At 37.3% G+C, this 18787-nt stretch overlaps 2 protein-coding genes across 4 annotated transcripts in view; one reads left to right on the top strand and one right to left on the bottom strand.

The window, feature by feature from the left end:
• Window positions 1-5167, bottom strand: part of Cog1 (conserved oligomeric Golgi complex subunit 1) — a 36588-nt gene extending 31421 nt beyond the window's left edge. Inside the window, exons 1-2 of one of the 3 annotated variants that reach the window (XM_083140896.1) lie at window positions 5136-5167; window positions 135-271 (exon numbers count right to left, since the gene is read on the bottom strand). In XM_083140896.1, the coding sequence (XP_082997022.1) occupies window positions 135-271; window positions 5136-5141 (143 nt within the window). In that variant the 5' untranslated portion in view covers window positions 5142-5167. Of the gene's footprint in view, window positions 1-134; window positions 272-4805; window positions 4871-5040 lie in introns of those variants that run through there. The other 2 variants (XM_083140897.1, XM_083140898.1) reach the window with 2 other exon arrangements.
• A 767-nt stretch (window positions 5168-5934) lies between these two features.
• Window positions 5935-13058, top strand: LOC146003164 (uncharacterized). The gene is made up of 4 exons (XM_083141349.1): window positions 5935-6110; window positions 6807-6985; window positions 7977-8084; window positions 12561-13058. Exons 1-4 carry the CDS (start codon window positions 5946-5948, stop codon window positions 12700-12702), a joined length of 594 nt encoding a protein of 197 aa, XP_082997475.1. The 5' UTR covers window positions 5935-5945; the 3' UTR covers window positions 12703-13058.
• The last annotated feature ends 5729 nt before the right edge of the window (window positions 13059-18787 follow it).

Here is an 18787-nt window from a genome sequence, read left to right as displayed (position 1 = left end):
GTGAGTAAGTCAAATATGAAGAAAATCGGAGAGGGGTTCGGTCATCTTAAGTCATTACAACAGCAGATATGCATTTAATAAAATAAGAACTATAATCCTGGTTCTAGAATATGAGCTTAATGATACCAACTTACCCCACCATTGTTCGTAACTCCTCCCTTTTTCTTTCAATCTCATGTTGTAGTTTCTTTTGGACATTTTGGATTTCCCCAACAGTATTTTCTTCAAAGAGTTTATCAGGATTGATATTCAACAGTGTCTGCCCGGGCATCTTGAAGGAAAAAGTTATTTATAGGCCTACAAATTACATTTCTTTTACTGTATTTACTTAAACTGGTCGATAACCAATCATTTTCAACTATATACGATAAAAGTTCGGTATATCGGAGACATATTTTGTGTTTTGCATGGTTCGTACTTACCAATTGTGTATTGCGGAACATAGTTCAAGATGCCATTATGCTTTTTACATGAAAACAAAGACAATTTTTCACATACAGAGTGAATTTTTTTTATTCCTTTCTTCGCTTCCGTAACACACGTTATGGCGGGCACATTTTGACTCATGTTGTGGGTATGCAGTGCTTTCAACCTTCTTCACCGAAAAATACCTACTATCGTGTTCGTCATGTGTGAAAATTTTACATTATGCACGGGTAGCTGACGGATAGCCCCACAAACCATTCACGGATAGCCCCATGAACCATTATGCAGGGTAGCTGATGGATATCCCCACGAACCATTCACGGATAGCCCCACTAACAATTTCCGATAAGGTTAGGTTAGTTCGGTTAGGCAAGCATAGTGAAAAAAAGGGGTTGGAAACACTGACAGGGGCTTACATCATCAAACTTACGCAGCATGCAGTTCAAAAGCAATGGCAATTGTGCGTCGGAGAGTTATTTCTCTTGAAAAATACATGACTTCCCGGTCAAATATATTCCACGATGAAAGAAAATACCTCGACGAATGTTGGAAAGCTTGCAGAAACTCATTTCCATAAGTAGTCTCTTGTGTAAAAATGAAGAAATGTGTCTCTGATATACCGAACTTTTACCCTATATACTTTCTTTCAATGATATTTGCACCCAGTATTTAATACATATGGCAAATATGAAAAAAACATGGTAATTAGTTCTTTAATCATTAGCAACTGCATCATGCTACGAATGTAATTTTTACATGGTTCGATTTCAATTTACTTCTGTTAACACCAGTGGTTTGGCGTGAGTTTTTCAAAAGTGTTACCGGCTATCAGTATGACAATTATGCCTGCTAGACATTACCCCCCCCCCCCTTGTAAAAAAACATGTCTTCGAGCTAGATATTTGTTCATTTTGTTCTTGTTTTGCAATCAGCACAGTGATTTAGCCACATACACTCCTAGAAGGAACTACCACTCATGAGACAGTTACCAAAAAAATCCAATGAATAGTGATAGACCTTGTCAATCCTTCATCTGTCTGTTTCTTTGCAATGAGGTGTGAAGGGGAAGAAGAACCATATTTTTCTCGGAAAGTTTGACGTTTGTGTGTAGTGAGCACTGAGCAGACGACAGACCTCTGCTCCTTTGTGGAAGGGAAGCCCAGCTGTACGTACTACTGTTGCCAACTTAGTATTTTGGAGCAAGGTTTGTCCAAATCACGAATCACACCAAGGAACTATATTTACGTCTATTACCTAACTAGTCTCAGTTGTAGTTCAATCCCCTTAGCTTTGCAGTCTACCTCTAGTTGCTTCACAGAAATGGTATTCCTATTTTAGGCAGCATTTAGCTCTTTTGTGCAATCCAATGTGACAACACTGGCTGATCCGGTAGGTACGAACGGCAACAGGGCCCCTTAACAGGCATATGAATAACCCCATAGCACACTATGACCCAAAGTCCTTTCCCACACTTTCCTTGCATTGGTGCCCTCTTCTCCCTTGTTGCCTCTTCAGGGTACGGCCTCCCTCCTCGCTTCTGTCGGCTGCACAATAAGTGTTCAAGGCAATATCTACTCGACGGCAACGGTGTTCATTAACATATTAAACAATGTTGTCATTTTATTGAAACAACTTTTTTAATTCTTTACATTTTGCTGTTACCTGCGGTAACACCGCAAACATGCATGCCACGCCTCTGGTTAACACATACTGCGGAGTTTTAGAGATTACTTAAGATATTGTTCAATATATGCTTTTGTAGTTAGGTTAGGCAGGCCATGTTTGGTTCTCTAAACATTAAAATAAAGTCCCTAAATGCATTCTACTAAGTTTTCAATTTACTTCTACATTAATTCCCATTAGTCTACGATACTTACAGTCAACGGAAAATACATTTTCATGAGAAACACGCATGCTTGCGTAAGGTAATTTTTAAGTTGTTTTTTTTGGTAACAGTTCGTTATATTGGAGACACATTAAAATCGGATATTTTGTGTTTCGCATGGTTTGTACTTACCAATTGTGTATTGCGGAACATAGTTCAAGATGCCATTATGCTTTTTACACGAAAACAAACACAATTTTTCACATAGAGAGTAGTTTTTTTGTTATTCCTTTTTTTGCTTCCGTAACACACAATATGGCGGGCACAGGTTGACTACCATTGTAGGTATGCAGTGTTTCCAACCTTCTTAACCAAAAAATACCTACTATCGTGTTCGTCACGTGTGCAAATTGTACATTATGCACGGGTATCTGACGGATATCCCAACAAACCATTCACGGATAGCCCCAGTAACCATTTCCAATAAGGTTGGGTTAGGTTAGACAAGCATAGATTAAAAAAGGGGGGTTGGAAACACGGGGGGTTACATCATCAAACGTATGCAGCATTCGGTTCGTCTCATGTGCAAATTGTACATTATGCACAGACAGCTGATGGATAGCCCCACAAACCATTCACGGATAGCCCCACTAACCATTTCCGATAAGGTTAGGATAGGTTTGGTTCGGTTAGGCAAGCATAGTTAAAAAAAAAAAGAGGGTTGGAAACACTCACAGGGGGTTACGTCATCAATCGTATGCAGCATTCGGTTCACGTAGCGAAAGCAATGGCAATTGTGCGTCGATGAGATATTTCAAATAGATTCCACGATGAAAGAAAATACCTCCACGAACGTTGGAAACCTTAGAGAATCTCATTTCCGTAAGTAGTTTCTTCTGTAAAAATGAACAAATGTGTCTCCGATATACCGAACTGTTACCTTTTTTTCAACATAAATAACTGTTTTTTCAAAATTCAAACAGTACTAATAACTTTAAGGTTCAAATTTCGTGTGACAATGATTGCCAAAATTCTACGATGATTAGTCTATCTGCTAGGACAATTTTGAAAAAAATCATACAACAATTGGAACCGTTGCCCAAAAATTAATTACTTTTAATTAAATCTTGTATTAATCAATAAATTAAATATTTTAAGGTTATGGTTCAAAATGTGTAGCTTTTTCTTAGTTGGTTTCTTAGGCCCTATTTCAAACAACAACAAAAAGTTGACTCCTGAATTAATTTTAGTTTTGTCTGCCCCTGTGTATCTTTACTAGTTTTGAGGTAATTTAAATGTCTAAATAATCATTCTTCTGAAAATATAATTATTTGCACTTTAGGATGTGGTAATATAATTAAGCCATGTTTTCATATTAAAAGCACTAAAATAGCTGACCAAGGCAGTTTATTAAGATTAAAAAACACTTTACATGTAACATTTCTACACACTATCAGGGTCTTCCTCAGACGAAGAAATAAACTAATTTTTAGTTTTTTAATTTAGTTCTTTGTCCAAGGAAAGTCCTGATAGAGGGTAGAAACGTCGGTAATACTTTGATAGCGTCCCAACGGATTTCTTCACTTTTACACAAGAAACTAGTTACCAAAATGAGTTTCTGTGGCATTTAGAAGTTCTTGCTGGTATTTTTTCATTGAGAAAAACCGATGCTGTCCGTATATGCTAAATTGAACAAAATGAGTGCTAATGGAACCTAACCTAACCTCGTAGGCACACCTCGTCCCCGTAATGGTTCATGGGGCTATCGTGAATTTTTGGAGATAACGTCAAAGGTTTTTGGGGCTACCCGTGGATGGCTTTTTGGGGCTAATGTCAATGGTTTGTGGGACTAACATCAATGGTTTTTGGGGCTAACGTCAATGGTTTAATAATTACTCTTTAAGTCAAAAAGTGAACTTTTTTCGTGAAAAAAGCAAAATAGCACCTTTAAGAATCTTTCGCAATGCAGAATAGGTAAGTATGAATGTTAAAAATGACGAAATAAATGAGTGAGAGGTGTTGGGATGCTATCAAAGTTTTATTGAAACGTTACGGATATTCCCCAGACAGATTTCTTCATTTTTACAGAAGAAACTACTTACGGTAATAAGTTCCTGTAGCAATGTCTAACATCTGGAAGGTATTTTGTGTGATGTGGGAATCTTTCATAGTGGAAATTCAACCATTGACGCATAGCCCCACGAACCACTTCCAGTAAGGTTAGGTTAGGTAGGGTCACGTATAGGTTACAATAGTTAAAAATTGGTTACGAAAAAAATATGCGTAGCCTCACACACCATTCTCGCATAGCCCCACGAACCATTGACATATAGTCCCACAAACCATTTGCGGAAACGTACGTTCTTCAGTCACAAAAACACTTTTTTTAAAAAAAAAAAAATGATAAAAAAAACGTGAATACACGTTAAAAAATGATCCGCGAAGCAGATAGGTAAGTACAAATGTCAAAAATTGACGAAACTCGGAAGTTATAGGTGTCCGAAGGATAGTAAACGTTTACCCAAAATGATAGTCATTTTGGCTCTAAAATTACCTTTACATCCCCTCCCCTGATGTAGAATTCTGGAAAAATCCCTGTCCCTAGACACCAGCGACAAAGAACCGTTTATTTTTTACTATGAAAATGTCGAAATATTACATTCTATCTGTAGCAGTGCGGTGGAAAACTTGCATAAAGTGGTTACACCCTCATTAGTATAAAATGTTGGAACCACTTTTTGAGAAAAATATAAGTGTTATCTGCTGCAAATAATGCAGTTGAAACTCACCATAAATTACGTAAAAGAATTAGTAACTGTGTTAAAAAATTGCTGTTACATTTTACATGATTTCCTTGACATTCAATATTTTGGTTTCTGCTTACGTGCATGTATTACGAGAGCGCCATGTTTTTTTTCACCAATGATACCAAACCAAGACATTTTTCCACTTCATCCCACCTGTTCAGAGAACTAGCGCATGCCACTAATAATTTTAAGTCAATAAATCCTTTTTTTATATTTAAAAGATCTGAAAAGTGAAAAAAGATGTAATATCGAAGAAGAGTGGTCAAATCTGTATGCACATGGTATCTTAGTGGCGTATACAAAGTGGGGGTCTGACAGGCTTATGCCCTTGACAAAAAAATAAGGTTTTCAAAACTTAATTAAACTATGGAGAAAACTGTAATGTAATCGCGGGATTAACGGTAGTCGACCTAGCAAATAATAATAGTAATTAAAAATAAATTGGGCGCGTATGTATCTCACATTTTAATAAAGCCTGCCTCTGTATAAACTGACATAATACATCGTAAACAGTGTTTTTATAAATTCCCACCTCCCCCCACAAGAAAGGAGTGAACAACCTCCGGCTCCACGACGAAAAGGTTAGACCCACAGACTAGAAATTAACGCAGAAATGTAGTGTTACTGTTACATTTGCACTAAGCTTAGTGACGTGGAAGATTGGCCCCTTCACACAAATATTCATTATATCTTGGAGAGTTCAATAATTTTCTTAAAATATTCCAAGTAAAGACGTGCTTCATGTTCTTCTCATTACCTTCAGCCTTCCATCTTTCAGTGGTTAATTTTTACTTCAGCGACTTCGCCCGAAAAATTTTCCTCAGAATGTCTTGATCAGCTTTGGGTCTCTGACACACTATTTATCTTTGCAGGTTCTCTGCGTTGTTATGTTGAGCCAGCTATGTTTGCTGTTGTTGTTAGGCCTTTCAACCTTGACATCCACTCACGACAGAATCCAGGAGCATTATGGGTCAACGCACACCAACAGCAGCCTTCAAGTTCTGTCTCGGTCCAAGAGATTCGTTGCCTTTCCGCCGGGATCCAATATATGTGTAAGCCAGTGACAAGTTAAATAGCTACTTCAAACATTAGTACCAGTTAGAAAGAAGCGGACACTCAATGATTTTAATTTGCCTTGACATCTTGAATCGAATTTATAAATGTCATGAAGCCCTTTATACATTAATATAAAAAAATTACTGGCTCCTCTACCTGTTGTTTTTAACTGAAAATATTACAAATTCACATAGGTGTATGAGTATGTTTGTTTTAAGACTTTTTTGCATGTTGTACTAGTATTTTATTACTATGTTACTATTTTCTTTACGTAATTACAATAAAGAATGTCAATTCATATTTGATTAGATTTAGTCATCATTCTTTGAATATTTTGTAAGAAAAGATAATTGCTTATTGAGATTTTTGAAGGTTTTAGAAATCTAAAAGCGTGTAATAAAACCCAGAAGGATTTGAGTTAACAACAGACGTTTGTCATTAGCAGAAAGAACATGAAATTATGAATCTTAAGATATCTTTTATAATTTCTGTTACACGAGGAAGGTTGAAATTTTCATCATACGCAGGAAAATGTTGAAGTTCAAAAGAGAACTGACAGACAGTTGGTATCAGACTAAGCTCTTTAAATTTCTCTTGATAAATATAAACGGTTGTTCCACGGATTCACTACTATCGAATGTTTGGAAATCCGCAAGTTTTGTATCACTACACTAACACTGAACTTCTTCCAGCTTGGAATTCAACTGGAAATCCCTTTGGCAGACCCAGAATCAGTGGTTGTCACTCTTGGATTCGAAGTCGCACTGGCTGTACCCAACTTCTCAGATGAAACGATAGCAGTCCAACACAATGAAAGAGTATTCCGCGAGAGGAGAGACATATATAAAAAGGTTTCTCAAACTATGGACAGGTGAGATTTATATTCGAGCGTTTCAATTATTTTTATTTATCAGAAGACACCCTCAGAAAGTTCAACGATGTCAAGGTGGATCTCTGATTTCTTCTCTAGATCCCGCTAAAACTCTCATTTAGATATAAAAAAATTTAAACCAATTGTGACAAACTGATAATGCACTCAACAATCTAAAAATATTACTGCACATACATCAGTCACAGTCATAATTCATAAAAATGATAAAAAGTAACGCTGTTATGTGTCCCTGATAGTAAGTAACAATTTTGATATGTTAATGTGTTTTTACATGTGTTTAAATTAATTTGATAATCAAAATAGAAATGACTCTTATAACAATGAAAGTCTTGTTACAAGAACAAAATAATTTTATTTATAAACACTGAGAACTGCGATAGGGGTACATTATACTTCATTCAATGTTTCACAGGATTTTACAGTATTCTCATTTGAAACTTTCAGTAGTAAAAAGTTTACGCCTTAAATTCTTTAGAGGCGCGAAACAATCTTAAAAATAAAAAATGTATTTTTATTATTTCTAAAAATATTTTTGTGCTAATTTTGGCTGATCGCGATGATGAAGGTATGTACTGAAGAAATACTTAGAAAGAAAATCCATGCCCAGGCCGGAATTCGAACCAGCAACTTTCAGTGGCAAAATCGGAAGTCGGCCCCAAGAAGTAAATACATAATTAAAGGTATTTTATTATGAATTTCATACCCACATTAATTTAAATCAAAACTAATGTGTACTATCGAATTGAGAACGGTTAGATGAATTATTCTGTGCCCTTGAGAGAAAACTATTTACATAGTAATCAAAATCAAACACCATTACTAGGTCACCTATTATCAAACTCATAATCTGTAACACCATCAATTACATCTCATGTACGTAGACTCATAGATGGAATAACAATGCGATTCTAAACTGTGATATTCCTTAATGTCTCCATTTATATATTTTTTTCTTTTATTATCGTTGTAGGTTTGGTGTGGACGGCCACGCATGTGTGCTTCGTACAATTTGTGAAGTAAGCCAGCAACCTATACAGGACGGAAGCATCTTCGGTGAAATTCTCAACTTAATTTTCGCGTAAGATTTGTTTCTTTTATTTACAAATCTAGCCAATTAACATAAAATCTTTAATAAAAGCACTTGCTGTTAGTCGAGGGAAGATAGCATTTAATATTTTACATCGAAGGACAGGTAGGGGATAAAAGGTAGCAATTTCAGTGTCAGATGGTTTTATATATACACACATTTCTGTATCTTTTAATTTTCATTTTGTGACCTCTTTCAAAGCAACTTTCCCTCAATGGAAACCCAGAAATATAATCTCCCCTTAATCCTGGCTTGTCGAAGGGGACATTGCCCCCCTGCTCCTTTAACCCTCCAATGAGTGAGTATTGACTCGATGAAAGCAAAGTGTCCGAAATTTGAATCCAAGATAAGTCTTACATATTTATGAATATTTGCTTTGGGCCTTCTCGATGGAGTAGTGTTAATGTCGTCCCATTGTAATCAAGGGGTCCCAGGTTCAATAACCGGTGGAGGCACATAGTGGTTCGGGGTCTCACTTTAAACTATAGGTCCAGTCTCGTTTAGCCTGTCTGTACATAAAGTGGACCTAAAGCTTAAACTGAATACTTGTTTGCTCATCGTTTCATTACATCATCGTCCATCCACGTGATCCTGATTTAAGCAGTGAGAATGAGGGATAAAACAATTCAGAAAAAACAACAACAATGTTATACGTTCAGGCATCAACAGTCATATGCCAGACCCCGTGGCGGAGTGGTTAGCACGTGGCGCTACGACGCCTGGGGTCCGGGGTTCGAATCCTGGCCTGTGTTTGCAGGCCCGTACCCAGGATATTTTTTGAGATCCGTGTTTATATACCGGGTGGTCCAAAAGTCCCGGAACGGCCACATATCGTGAGAAATACACATCGAATCGAAAAACGAAAAAATTCGTTTTTAATAAGTGAAAGAAAGCTATTCAATGATATCACACTTGATTCCCCATCCCCGTCCCCTGGGGGTGGGGCGGGGAGCAACTGTGAAATTTTAAATGGAAACCCCTTTTTGTATTGTAGAATCGAAAAGAGGACTTCATTCCGAGTTCAACGAGCTATCAACCATCCTTCTAGCTCAATTAGGAACGGAGATATAGCGATTTTAAATTTTCGCAAAAAAAAAAAAAAAAAAAAAAAAAAAAAAAAAAAAAAAAAAAAAACTCTGCCCCTAATTGAGCTAGAGTGGAAGCAATTGCAGATTCGGAATCTGCACGTCAAGATCCTTCAATAGAGTATATGGAAAGGGGGGGGGGTCTACCATCACATGATCACTATGGCCTCTTAATGCTTGTCTACCAAGAGAAAATAACTATCCTTGGCCCCTCCCCTTCCCCAGTTTAGGCACCCAATCGCCGATACTGGTCAGAAGTATTCGGATAGTTCCGAGTTTCGCAAATTTAAAATGTTTTCAAATTTCCTTTATTTTCTTATACCAGAACCATTGGACAGCCACGATAATTCTATGTTTGAAAAATAATATATTTATAAATTAAATTATACGCATTAACAATTATTATTGCAATAAATAATTCTAAACGTGAACCTATAGCCCACTACGTAGGATTGTAGCGGACCATGGTTAATCAAAAATAAAAAGAGAGAGACATTATCACCTAGTAGCCAGTAGCGACGATTGGGTGCCAAACTGGGAGGCAATGACAATTTGGAACTGGATCTACAGTTTAAAGTTAATCCGAACCACTATGTGCCATCACCGGGTCTGGATAGACAAGGCTTAGCAAGAGTAGAGTAATAGTAGGGAGGGGGGCAACTGTCCCCCATGCCCCTCCAATCGCCACCACTGCTGGTAGCCTTTCATCAATGATTATAAAACTAAAAGTACATAACATCGCAGACTGCAGACTTCTGGAGACTGCCTCTCTACACAACAAACACATTCATTTATGCAAGATAAAAATTGAAATGTTTATAATTTTGCAAAATCGTCGAGGTTATTTTCGTAGCATTTTATAGGATTCACATTTTAAAATTTCCTGGCTCAGGGGGGGGGGGAGCATGGCCCCCATGGCCCCTCCCCTGGGTACGGGTCTGTGGGCATGGATGTTTGTGAGTGTCCATTCGTCAATTTCATCATATCTTCACTCATCCCCATCTTTGCAAATTAGCCAAAAGTGTCACAAAAGGCGAAGTACGAGTAAAATAAAGCAAACCAATCAATCTACAGTGATATAAAGCATATGGGCCAATGAGGATATTGTCCCCATGACCTCCCTCTCCACACCCTGGCACGAGCCATACAATATCGCTGGCCGAATACTATTTTGTCGTATGTCCATCTACGCATCAGTAGAGCTGATTGAAGTTGTATTTATACAGTATGTAACATTCTTATTCGTACACACGGACTTTCAAAGAAAATGCTTTAATATCTGATAGGAAATACACTCTTTTGAAATTGTCTCTTTCCAATTCAATAACTAATATCATTAAGAACATAAAATCTTATCCAAATTCTGTATAACCAATGACAATAATAAATTAAATGAAACTGAAAGAGAAACATGCCATTTTTTGCACAACTTTTCTATTCGTACACTTAACAATATAAAAGAAAAAAAAGTATATTCAGAGCAAATTGACTGACAGTTCTAATACTTTGATGGGTATCCTTTGCGTTAATTACTGCTTGATACCTGTTCTTCATAGAATTTACCAGTTTCCGACATGTTTCAGAGCTTATTTTATTCCACTCGGCTTGCACAACAGTTTTCAACTTTTGTTTGGACTTGATGCTTGCTTTATGGACTCGCCTCTTCAAAATTGCCCATAAATGCTCAATGGGATTTAAGTCTGGACTTTGAGCTGGTGTTTGTAGTAGTTTGTGCACATTCCATATTAGCCAATTCATGTTAACTCGCTCCTTATGCTTACTGCCATTGTCCTGTTGGAATCTGAAGATAGGCGGCATGTCCATTTCTTGTGCACTCTGCTTTACATTGTTCTTCAATATGTCCAAGTAGACATATGCATCCATGATACCATCAATAAATTGGATGGTACCAACATCTTTGGACGACATACAGCCCCAAATCATTAATGACCCACCACCGTGTTTAACTGTTGGAACTGTGTTAATGTGGTCATTGTCTTTATTTGATTTTCTCCAGACCCTATTTATCCCATCTGACCCGTATATATTAATCTTGGACTCGTCTGACCATATGACACTATCCCAAAATTTCTGGTCCCGTGGATGTGCTCTTTCGCGAATGAAAGTCTATTTCTACGATTCACCTTATTTACATACATCCTCTTTCGTGGTATTCTGCCATGATATCCATGCTTCCACAAGGCACGTCGGACAGTTTGATCGGACATCATCTTGTCAGCAACATTTTCCACTAACGGTCGTAACTGAGGAACACTTAGTCGGGGGTTTTTCTCGCACTCTTTTTAAAATAAAACATTCATCACGTTTATTCAACCGTGTCTCTTTTGGTTTTCTCGGCACACTCTGTGTTGAACCTTCCTCTCTAAATTTGTTTACTATCTACTGAACTGTAGAGTGTGATTTATTGACTGTTTGTCCAATTTTTCTTAACGAAAAACCTCTAAGGGCCAAATTTATAATAACATCCTTCAGATCGGAACTAAGTTCCTTCACCTTGCTCATTTCGAACACGCTGATAGATAGACGATAGGCCTACAACAATACCTACGCCAACATTCCGCTTGACGGGGAGCGCGCCTACATGTTCAAACTTGTTACGAAGTTGAAAACTGCACGAAATCGCCCGAATAGCTGAGGCGCTGTATGCGAGGAAGATTGAAATTCTTGCCTGTACGAATAACAATGTTGCATGAAACCGCGTGTTTTTCTCTTTTCACACAAATTATATGCTCTGTTTTTACACTTTGAACATACATTTTTATTGACATTTCGTGGTGAAACCATCATTAACATTCATTTCCAGGTACATATGAAAATGATTATATTTACTAGTAGATATGACATTTTTTCCTCGGAAATTCTATGTGTACGAATAACAATGTTACATACTGTATGTGTTTTGAACACGATTTGCGCAAACATTTTATTAATGTTGGTAATTCACACCAATTGACATCCAGAAACGTCACTTCGGAACGTGACGCCTTCACATGTATACGGAACGCGATAACGTCATCAACTCACTTCCGACGAAAATTGAAGATGTGACAAAACAGTATTCAGCCGGTGATATTTTACTGAACCTATAAGCCAAACACTTCACCGATAAAACTGCTAAGTGTACAACATCCTTGTGTGTCTTTTCTTTGTGTATTAACTAACACTCAGAGCATTTGCTTTCGAAATGAATAATAGTTACATAAATATCAGCCATAAGGTCAAATGACGCCCCGTTTTCTCATCTGTGGTGTAGATAGGCTTTGTCACTCTTCACAGCATTGCACTTGCAAAAGCTAACAAATACAATAACAAAACATTGCAGAAACCTGTCTCAGTTTAATGATATACAATTCTATTTCAGGCCGCCTCCTGCGTATGAAGGGATGCATTATTCTGAAGAGGAATACGCTGCTGCCAGATGGATGGGTCAAATGGGAAGAGATTGTGCTGAATCCTTTCCTTCGTGCCCCGCCTCTCCGTTCGAAATGAGCAACAAGTCTTGACACCCTCTATGACGTCATAATTAGGGAATACAAATCGTATACAGCAATACCGAATGAATAATATTTTGCGTAGTTATTGAGGATATCATATTTGCAAGAACTTCTACGTACTAGTAAAAGAACAACAAATACTTACACCTAATAACTATAATTATTTACGTATTGTGTGCTTTATTTAAGTTAAAATTTCAAACGAGTGATCACATAATGTGTGGATGTTTACGGCCAAAAGACAAACTGAAGAACAAGTTCAGATCCAGGAAATTACAAAAATATTTGGAAATACAAAATGCTTTAGGTTGAATGTTTAATCGCTTTAGTGTGAATAATATTTATGTATAATTGCAAACTAATAACGCTGAAATCATATGAATGAGCATGTAATGAGTACTCGTGCACTAATGTTTGAAATACAAATATTAAAGTGTTCATTAAACTTCTTGTGTCATAACAATATAGACTATTTTTGGTTAATTTGAATGTTGTTGGATACTTCTGTGATGATTTTTAAATAAAATATTTATTTTAGTTATCAGTGAACTTATTTGTTACTAAATTGAAGGCAACTTTTTCATGTTGGTCATTCCATGTCAAATCAGACAGGAACCCACATGGTCACAGATTTGGATGATATTTGATACACATATTTGCTTATGATTATTCCGTATTATAATACGCAATAATTATATTTCAGCAAAATCTTTTCACAAGAGTCGGTTTTGAAGCGAAGCAAAGCTGTGTACCAAATATCATCCAAATCAGTGGCCATGGGGTCAACTCCTGCCCGAGTTCACATGGAATGATCATATAGAGGTCTGTATAGGTGGGTTTCATGTGACGACAGGATGCACACAGCTGCCATGTTTGAGACCAATTATATTTTTCGTTTACAAGAAAATATCCACCACGTAGCGTTCGTTACATCTATACCAACTATACTTTTATTTTAAATCACGAATGCCTGTGTTAATACTTCTTGAATTCAAATACAAGAACTGGCCTCAATCATCGCTACTCGAAGCCACAATGCAACAGTATGTGACGTAGGTGAAACACGCCTGTACCACGAAGCATGTTACTCTGTGCCTATACCAGGCCATGAAAGAATGTTGACAACCAAGAGCTACCATCCTATCCCCTCCCTCTCTCTCTCTCTCTCTCTCTCTCTCTCTCTCTCTCTCTCTCTCTCTCTCTCTCTCTCTCTCTCTCTGTGTATGAAGGAAACATCCCACTTCCGTGTTTTTTACTGTTCTGTTTGCTACCGAGCACCTAAAACAAGTGACAATCCTTGTTGACTTGAAGACCTCGACATTATTGACTCGAGTCTAAGAAAAATAAAATACAAGAATGAAATCTGTTTCCAAAGAAGTTTGACACACTCTCCTCTTGTTTCTTGTGGCACGGCGAGTGTAAGGTTCGTTTCAGGACTGAATAATATCGGAGACAAGTTTAGCTGACTGTTTTACATCCTGTGTAAAAGACATGAAGACTCTAGCCGATGCTGTGCGAATTGCCTTGCAACCGGTGTGTGCGGAGCAGAACGTATAGAGAAGTAAGTGACGATAGTCTATAACAATAACTATAATTATTGCTTTACTATGATCATAAACAATATTAGGGTTGAGCGGATACTACTTTTAACCGATACCGATGACCAAAAATTGTAACAATTAATAGTTATTAAAAATAATGATTAATCTTATTGATTGAGTATTTCACTCTAGTTTTACCAGTTTTGTTTCAAAACATTCAAAAATTACATCAGAATATTATTATATCTGCTAAGTAATCACAAAACACAGTTTTTCGCGCAATATTAGTGCAAAATAAATTTTGCATAATTAGGCTCTGCAAAAGTGTAGCGCGGCATAAGATCATAAGCACAACTAAAAAGTTTTTAAAGTTTATACTGCTGAAAAAGTATTTGAGTGTCAAAATGGGTTGGAAAATAGAACTAGATAATTAGCTATAACCTATTTTTATTCAAGAAAATTAAGTTGAAATTCCCTTACATTCGAACATACTACATACTGTCTTGCAGTATTCTCGCCAATGAATATACAGGTTCGATCTGGTCAAGAGTGTCTCCTTGTGTTTGTCAATTCATCAATTTCATCTAGCCTGCCTCCCCGATGGCTCAATGGTAGCGTCGTCGCTTTGTAATCAAGAGTTCCCGGGTTTGATAACCGATGGAGGCACATAGTGGTTCGGATCCCACTTAAAGCTGTAGGTCCAGTCCCGATTAGCCTTACTGTGCATAATGTGGACTTAAATGATCGTCACGATTAACCCATGATGATGTGGAGAGTAGCGGAATCGATCAAAAGGTAACGACCACGTGTCACATTGAAATTAGTGTTATGTTCTAAGAGAGTTCACCTCACAAGACACGGCACTCCGTCAACTGTCTAAACAGTGCTGTTTACGACTCGAAACGCTGGTGCTACATTTTCTGCCATTTATATTCTAATGCGACTGACAGTCTATACATCAGTAATAACGGACTGTGTAGTGTCCACGACGAGCGAGAGACGTGAAAGAAGGCTAGCTACTCACATTGTAAGGAGATCCGAATTATATAGTTTTGGTTTTGGTCAGTAATAAGTACTCAGATATTTATTTATTTATTGATTTATTGATAGAGCTCAACAGGCTGAGCCCAATTGTAGTGCTCTAATTACATAATATTACTACAATAGATTCAGTGTTCCAGTAATAGTATTTTTAAAATTGTATAAACCCATTGCAAAAATATCAATTGTGTTATTTACACATGAAATTGTGTTGGAAGAGTTGCACGCTCACCACACCGGAGAGGTAGATAGAATTGATGTTTTCGCTCTCTGGCAATGAAATATTTTATGCTTGGGACGTGTTTTGGAACTGGGAACATTAAATGATATGGCTGATAATAAGTTGGAATCGTCTATTATACCGTTAATTACTTTATACAGAAAGAGCAGGTCATTTACTTGTCGTCGGAGTGCTAGTTTGTGAAGTTGGTGATACTAGATTATCGTATGAATCGAATGTTGGATATTCTCCACAGGCTTTGAATTTGAGATATGTAAGAAACTTTGACTGAATACGTTCTAGTTTATGAATTAAGTCTATTTGAGTGGGATTCTAGATTACTGACGAATGTTTTGACCGTACGAGGGAATAGTAAAGTATTTTCACTGGTTCTATTTTCGTGAAGTCGTGGCTTGACCGGATTATGAAACCTAAGTTTCTGAAAGCGTCGTTAGTAACAGTTTCAATATGCTTATTAAATTTGAGCTTGATTAGATTTAGTATATTTAACGTGGTTCCACTTTTGGCTAATCACGACGATGAGGATGAATGATGACAAGATGAAATGGATGAAGAGAAAATTACAAACGTACGAGGCATTCAGAGTACAAGTGGTGTAACTCCACATTTCATGGAAATTGTTCTGGCTGAGAACTCCTATGTGTATATTATTGGTTCAAGGGCCATATTTGTCAATGACCTTAATTCATCTCCAGCACCCTTGTTCAAGACATTTATCTTACGTTGTGCGTTATTATAAAATCTGAATATATTTCCTAGGTTTCTTCGTGTATATGAAGGCAAAACTCTACCTTGCAGCAGTGATCTGCTGTATCACACTGTCCTACGCAGGAGACCGGATCAGAGAACATGACAAAACACTATCTAGGAAGAAACGATTCCTCATGTTTCCGGAAGGAACAGAAATAGCTGTGAGTATTGTGCATTTAGTGTTATACACACATATATACACATAATGTACAGTCCCGTTAGAAAAAAAGTCATTTGACTTTTTTTTACGGGACTGTACCAAAGATTCCTAAATACACTAACATAATGTGTCTATCTTTATTAGTATAGAAAAGTCGTCACATTTAAAACAAACTTTAATTCCTGTAGAGGTGTAAGGAGTGGCCTTTTTGTAACCCCACTTCCACGTGGTACACCCTGAACTGCATTGTTGCAGACTAACGAGGCTCTGGCGTCCGGGCTCAGTGGAACTTGTGATGTGCCCTGTTGTTATCCGTTAGTGGTTATCCTTTCATGCAATAATTGATTCTTATTTTCTTTATTAATGTTTTTCGTAATTATTGTATTTATTATAAGTGTAACTGAACCTATGCAAACAACAAAGGAAGAGTGATTCAATAACAAATCTGTTTCTTGAATTTTAGTGATAAAAAATATATGGGCCTCTGAGACCGCCCACCAACCTCCTCAGGTAAATGAGTTTCTCGTACGGTACGAGTAAGCTATGGTTACACTTGCTTAAACATGTATTTTTGTCTCGGAGACAACATAATGTTTGTTTGGTGAAGGTAAAATTTCAATGCGAGAGTTTTAAGGTCCAATCACACGGAACTGGATTTCCAGTAGGAATGCCTTTGTTGGTGCTGGATTGGCTACCTGCCTGGAAATGATGGCTGGAAGCTGGCTGCTAGACTGGTTTGAACGACTAAACCGTGTTCTAATTTCAACTGGCTTCTCTGCTAGATTCTGTGGAATAACCAATCAGAACGAAAGTTTGGTCATGTGAAGATAATCTGAATTTGGCAAGGAAAACTTTTTGTCTGGGGTTCCGAGTGTTTTTTTTTTGTTGTTGTTGTTGCTCGATGAAAGAAAATAACATTCGGGTTCATTAATATCTAGGAATTTGTCCAAAGCAATGACACTACAAATGTGATTAGCCGATAATATAAATCCTTTTATTACGAGTGTATCAAATGTTTGGCAGATTTAGTTGAACAACATATTTCTTCATGAATGAATTCTGCGAATCTCATAATGAATATACATACTTGTTGAGTACACCTTCATTACCATATCTTCATTGGAGCTAATTTCTAGCCTATACTTTTTTTTTAATTATAATTTTTAATAACATCAATCTGCTAGAAAGTTCTTCAAATCGCTCGTCCATGTCTTGCTTTTCTGCTCTGCGTAATACCTTGTGGGAACAATAGTATACCGACAAGTACGATAACAAGTGTCGTGTGAGCCAGTACCACAAAACTAGTCCAAAACTAGGAAATCTAGCCTCGTGTGATTCAGGCATAATATACTTCTTGAAAGTTCTACGTATGTTCTTTTCAGGTGGAGTGTGGCTTGGAAATTCCCCTCGGAATACCTGAGCAGGTCGCCTTAACAATAGGCTTCGAGATTGATTTTGAACTTCCCGGCGGCGAAGAAGAAAATGAAATGGAGATGATGGATGAAGATCACATGGAAAACCCAAGCGAGGGAGATGAGCATGAAGAGCAAAGCAGCGAGGCTGAAGGCACGAGAAAGATGAACGAAGAGCGATTTGAAATCTATAGAAAAATAGAGAAAACTCTTGACAGGTGAGTGATAATTCTCGAGCATTCTGAAACCACTCTTATCATTAAGATATACTTCTTGGGGAGACAAAAGCTATTATCTATTTACTTTTAGTTCCTTCTAAACAGTAGCCTCAATGCTGACGCACCCATAGTACATTTAACGATTCAATTAAACAAAATCTCTCCTACAGAACCGGCCCTAGGAAGGATCAACTCGGGCGCTCGCGCCATATGAAAATAATTGTTTGTGCACAGTTTATCACAAGTTTACAAGACTCTGGTATTTCCAATCAAGCTGTTTGTTTATTAAGTCCACTTTATGCACAGATCGGTTAATCGGGACTGGACCTACAGTTTAAACTGGGATCAGAACCACTATGTTCCTCCACCGGGCGTCCTTCATTACAGACGGATAAAATCAGACAGCTAACCCACGGTATATTTAAAATACTAAATATTTGACGTATTGATTCAAAATGGAACGTTTAACTAGAATTTTAAGCCGGATAAGAACAGAATGTTATAATATTATTGTCGAAAGAAATTAGCCTTTTCTTTTCTCACTTTTATTCATTACATTAAAAAAAATACTATGGGATGTGAGACTTCGCCCACCTTGCTACACCTTTGTACAGAAACGTCTGCTGCTTCAAGGTGTAAGACCACACGGTTCCAATGCGGCCCTATAAGTTGTGTTATAAACAGGAGCGTATATTCTAGGCTAGCTAAGCTATCTGCGAAGCCTGAAGTCT

This window comes from Lepisma saccharinum, chromosome 19 (assembly GCF_977018435.1).
Source record: "Lepisma saccharinum chromosome 19, izLepSacc3.1, whole genome shotgun sequence".
NCBI lineage: Eukaryota > Metazoa > Arthropoda > Insecta > Zygentoma > Lepismatidae > Lepisma > Lepisma saccharinum.
Note: the sequence above shows the minus strand (reverse complement) of the source record. Positions and strands in the feature narration are given on the sequence as shown.

Bases quoted from the DNA above. Each gene is read 5' to 3' on its own strand.
- LOC146003164 (XM_083141349.1), top strand. From the start codon at position 5,946: ATGTTGAGCCAGCTATGTTTGCTGTTGTTGTTAGGCCTTTCAACCTTG. The intron at 6,986-7,976 runs GTGAGATTTATA...TTATCGTTGTAG, and splicing joins GTTTCTCAAACTATGGACAG to GTTTGGTGTGGACGGCCACG. The intron at 8,085-12,560 runs GTAAGATTTGTT...ATTCTATTTCAG, and splicing joins ATTCTCAACTTAATTTTCGC to GCCGCCTCCTGCGTATGAAG.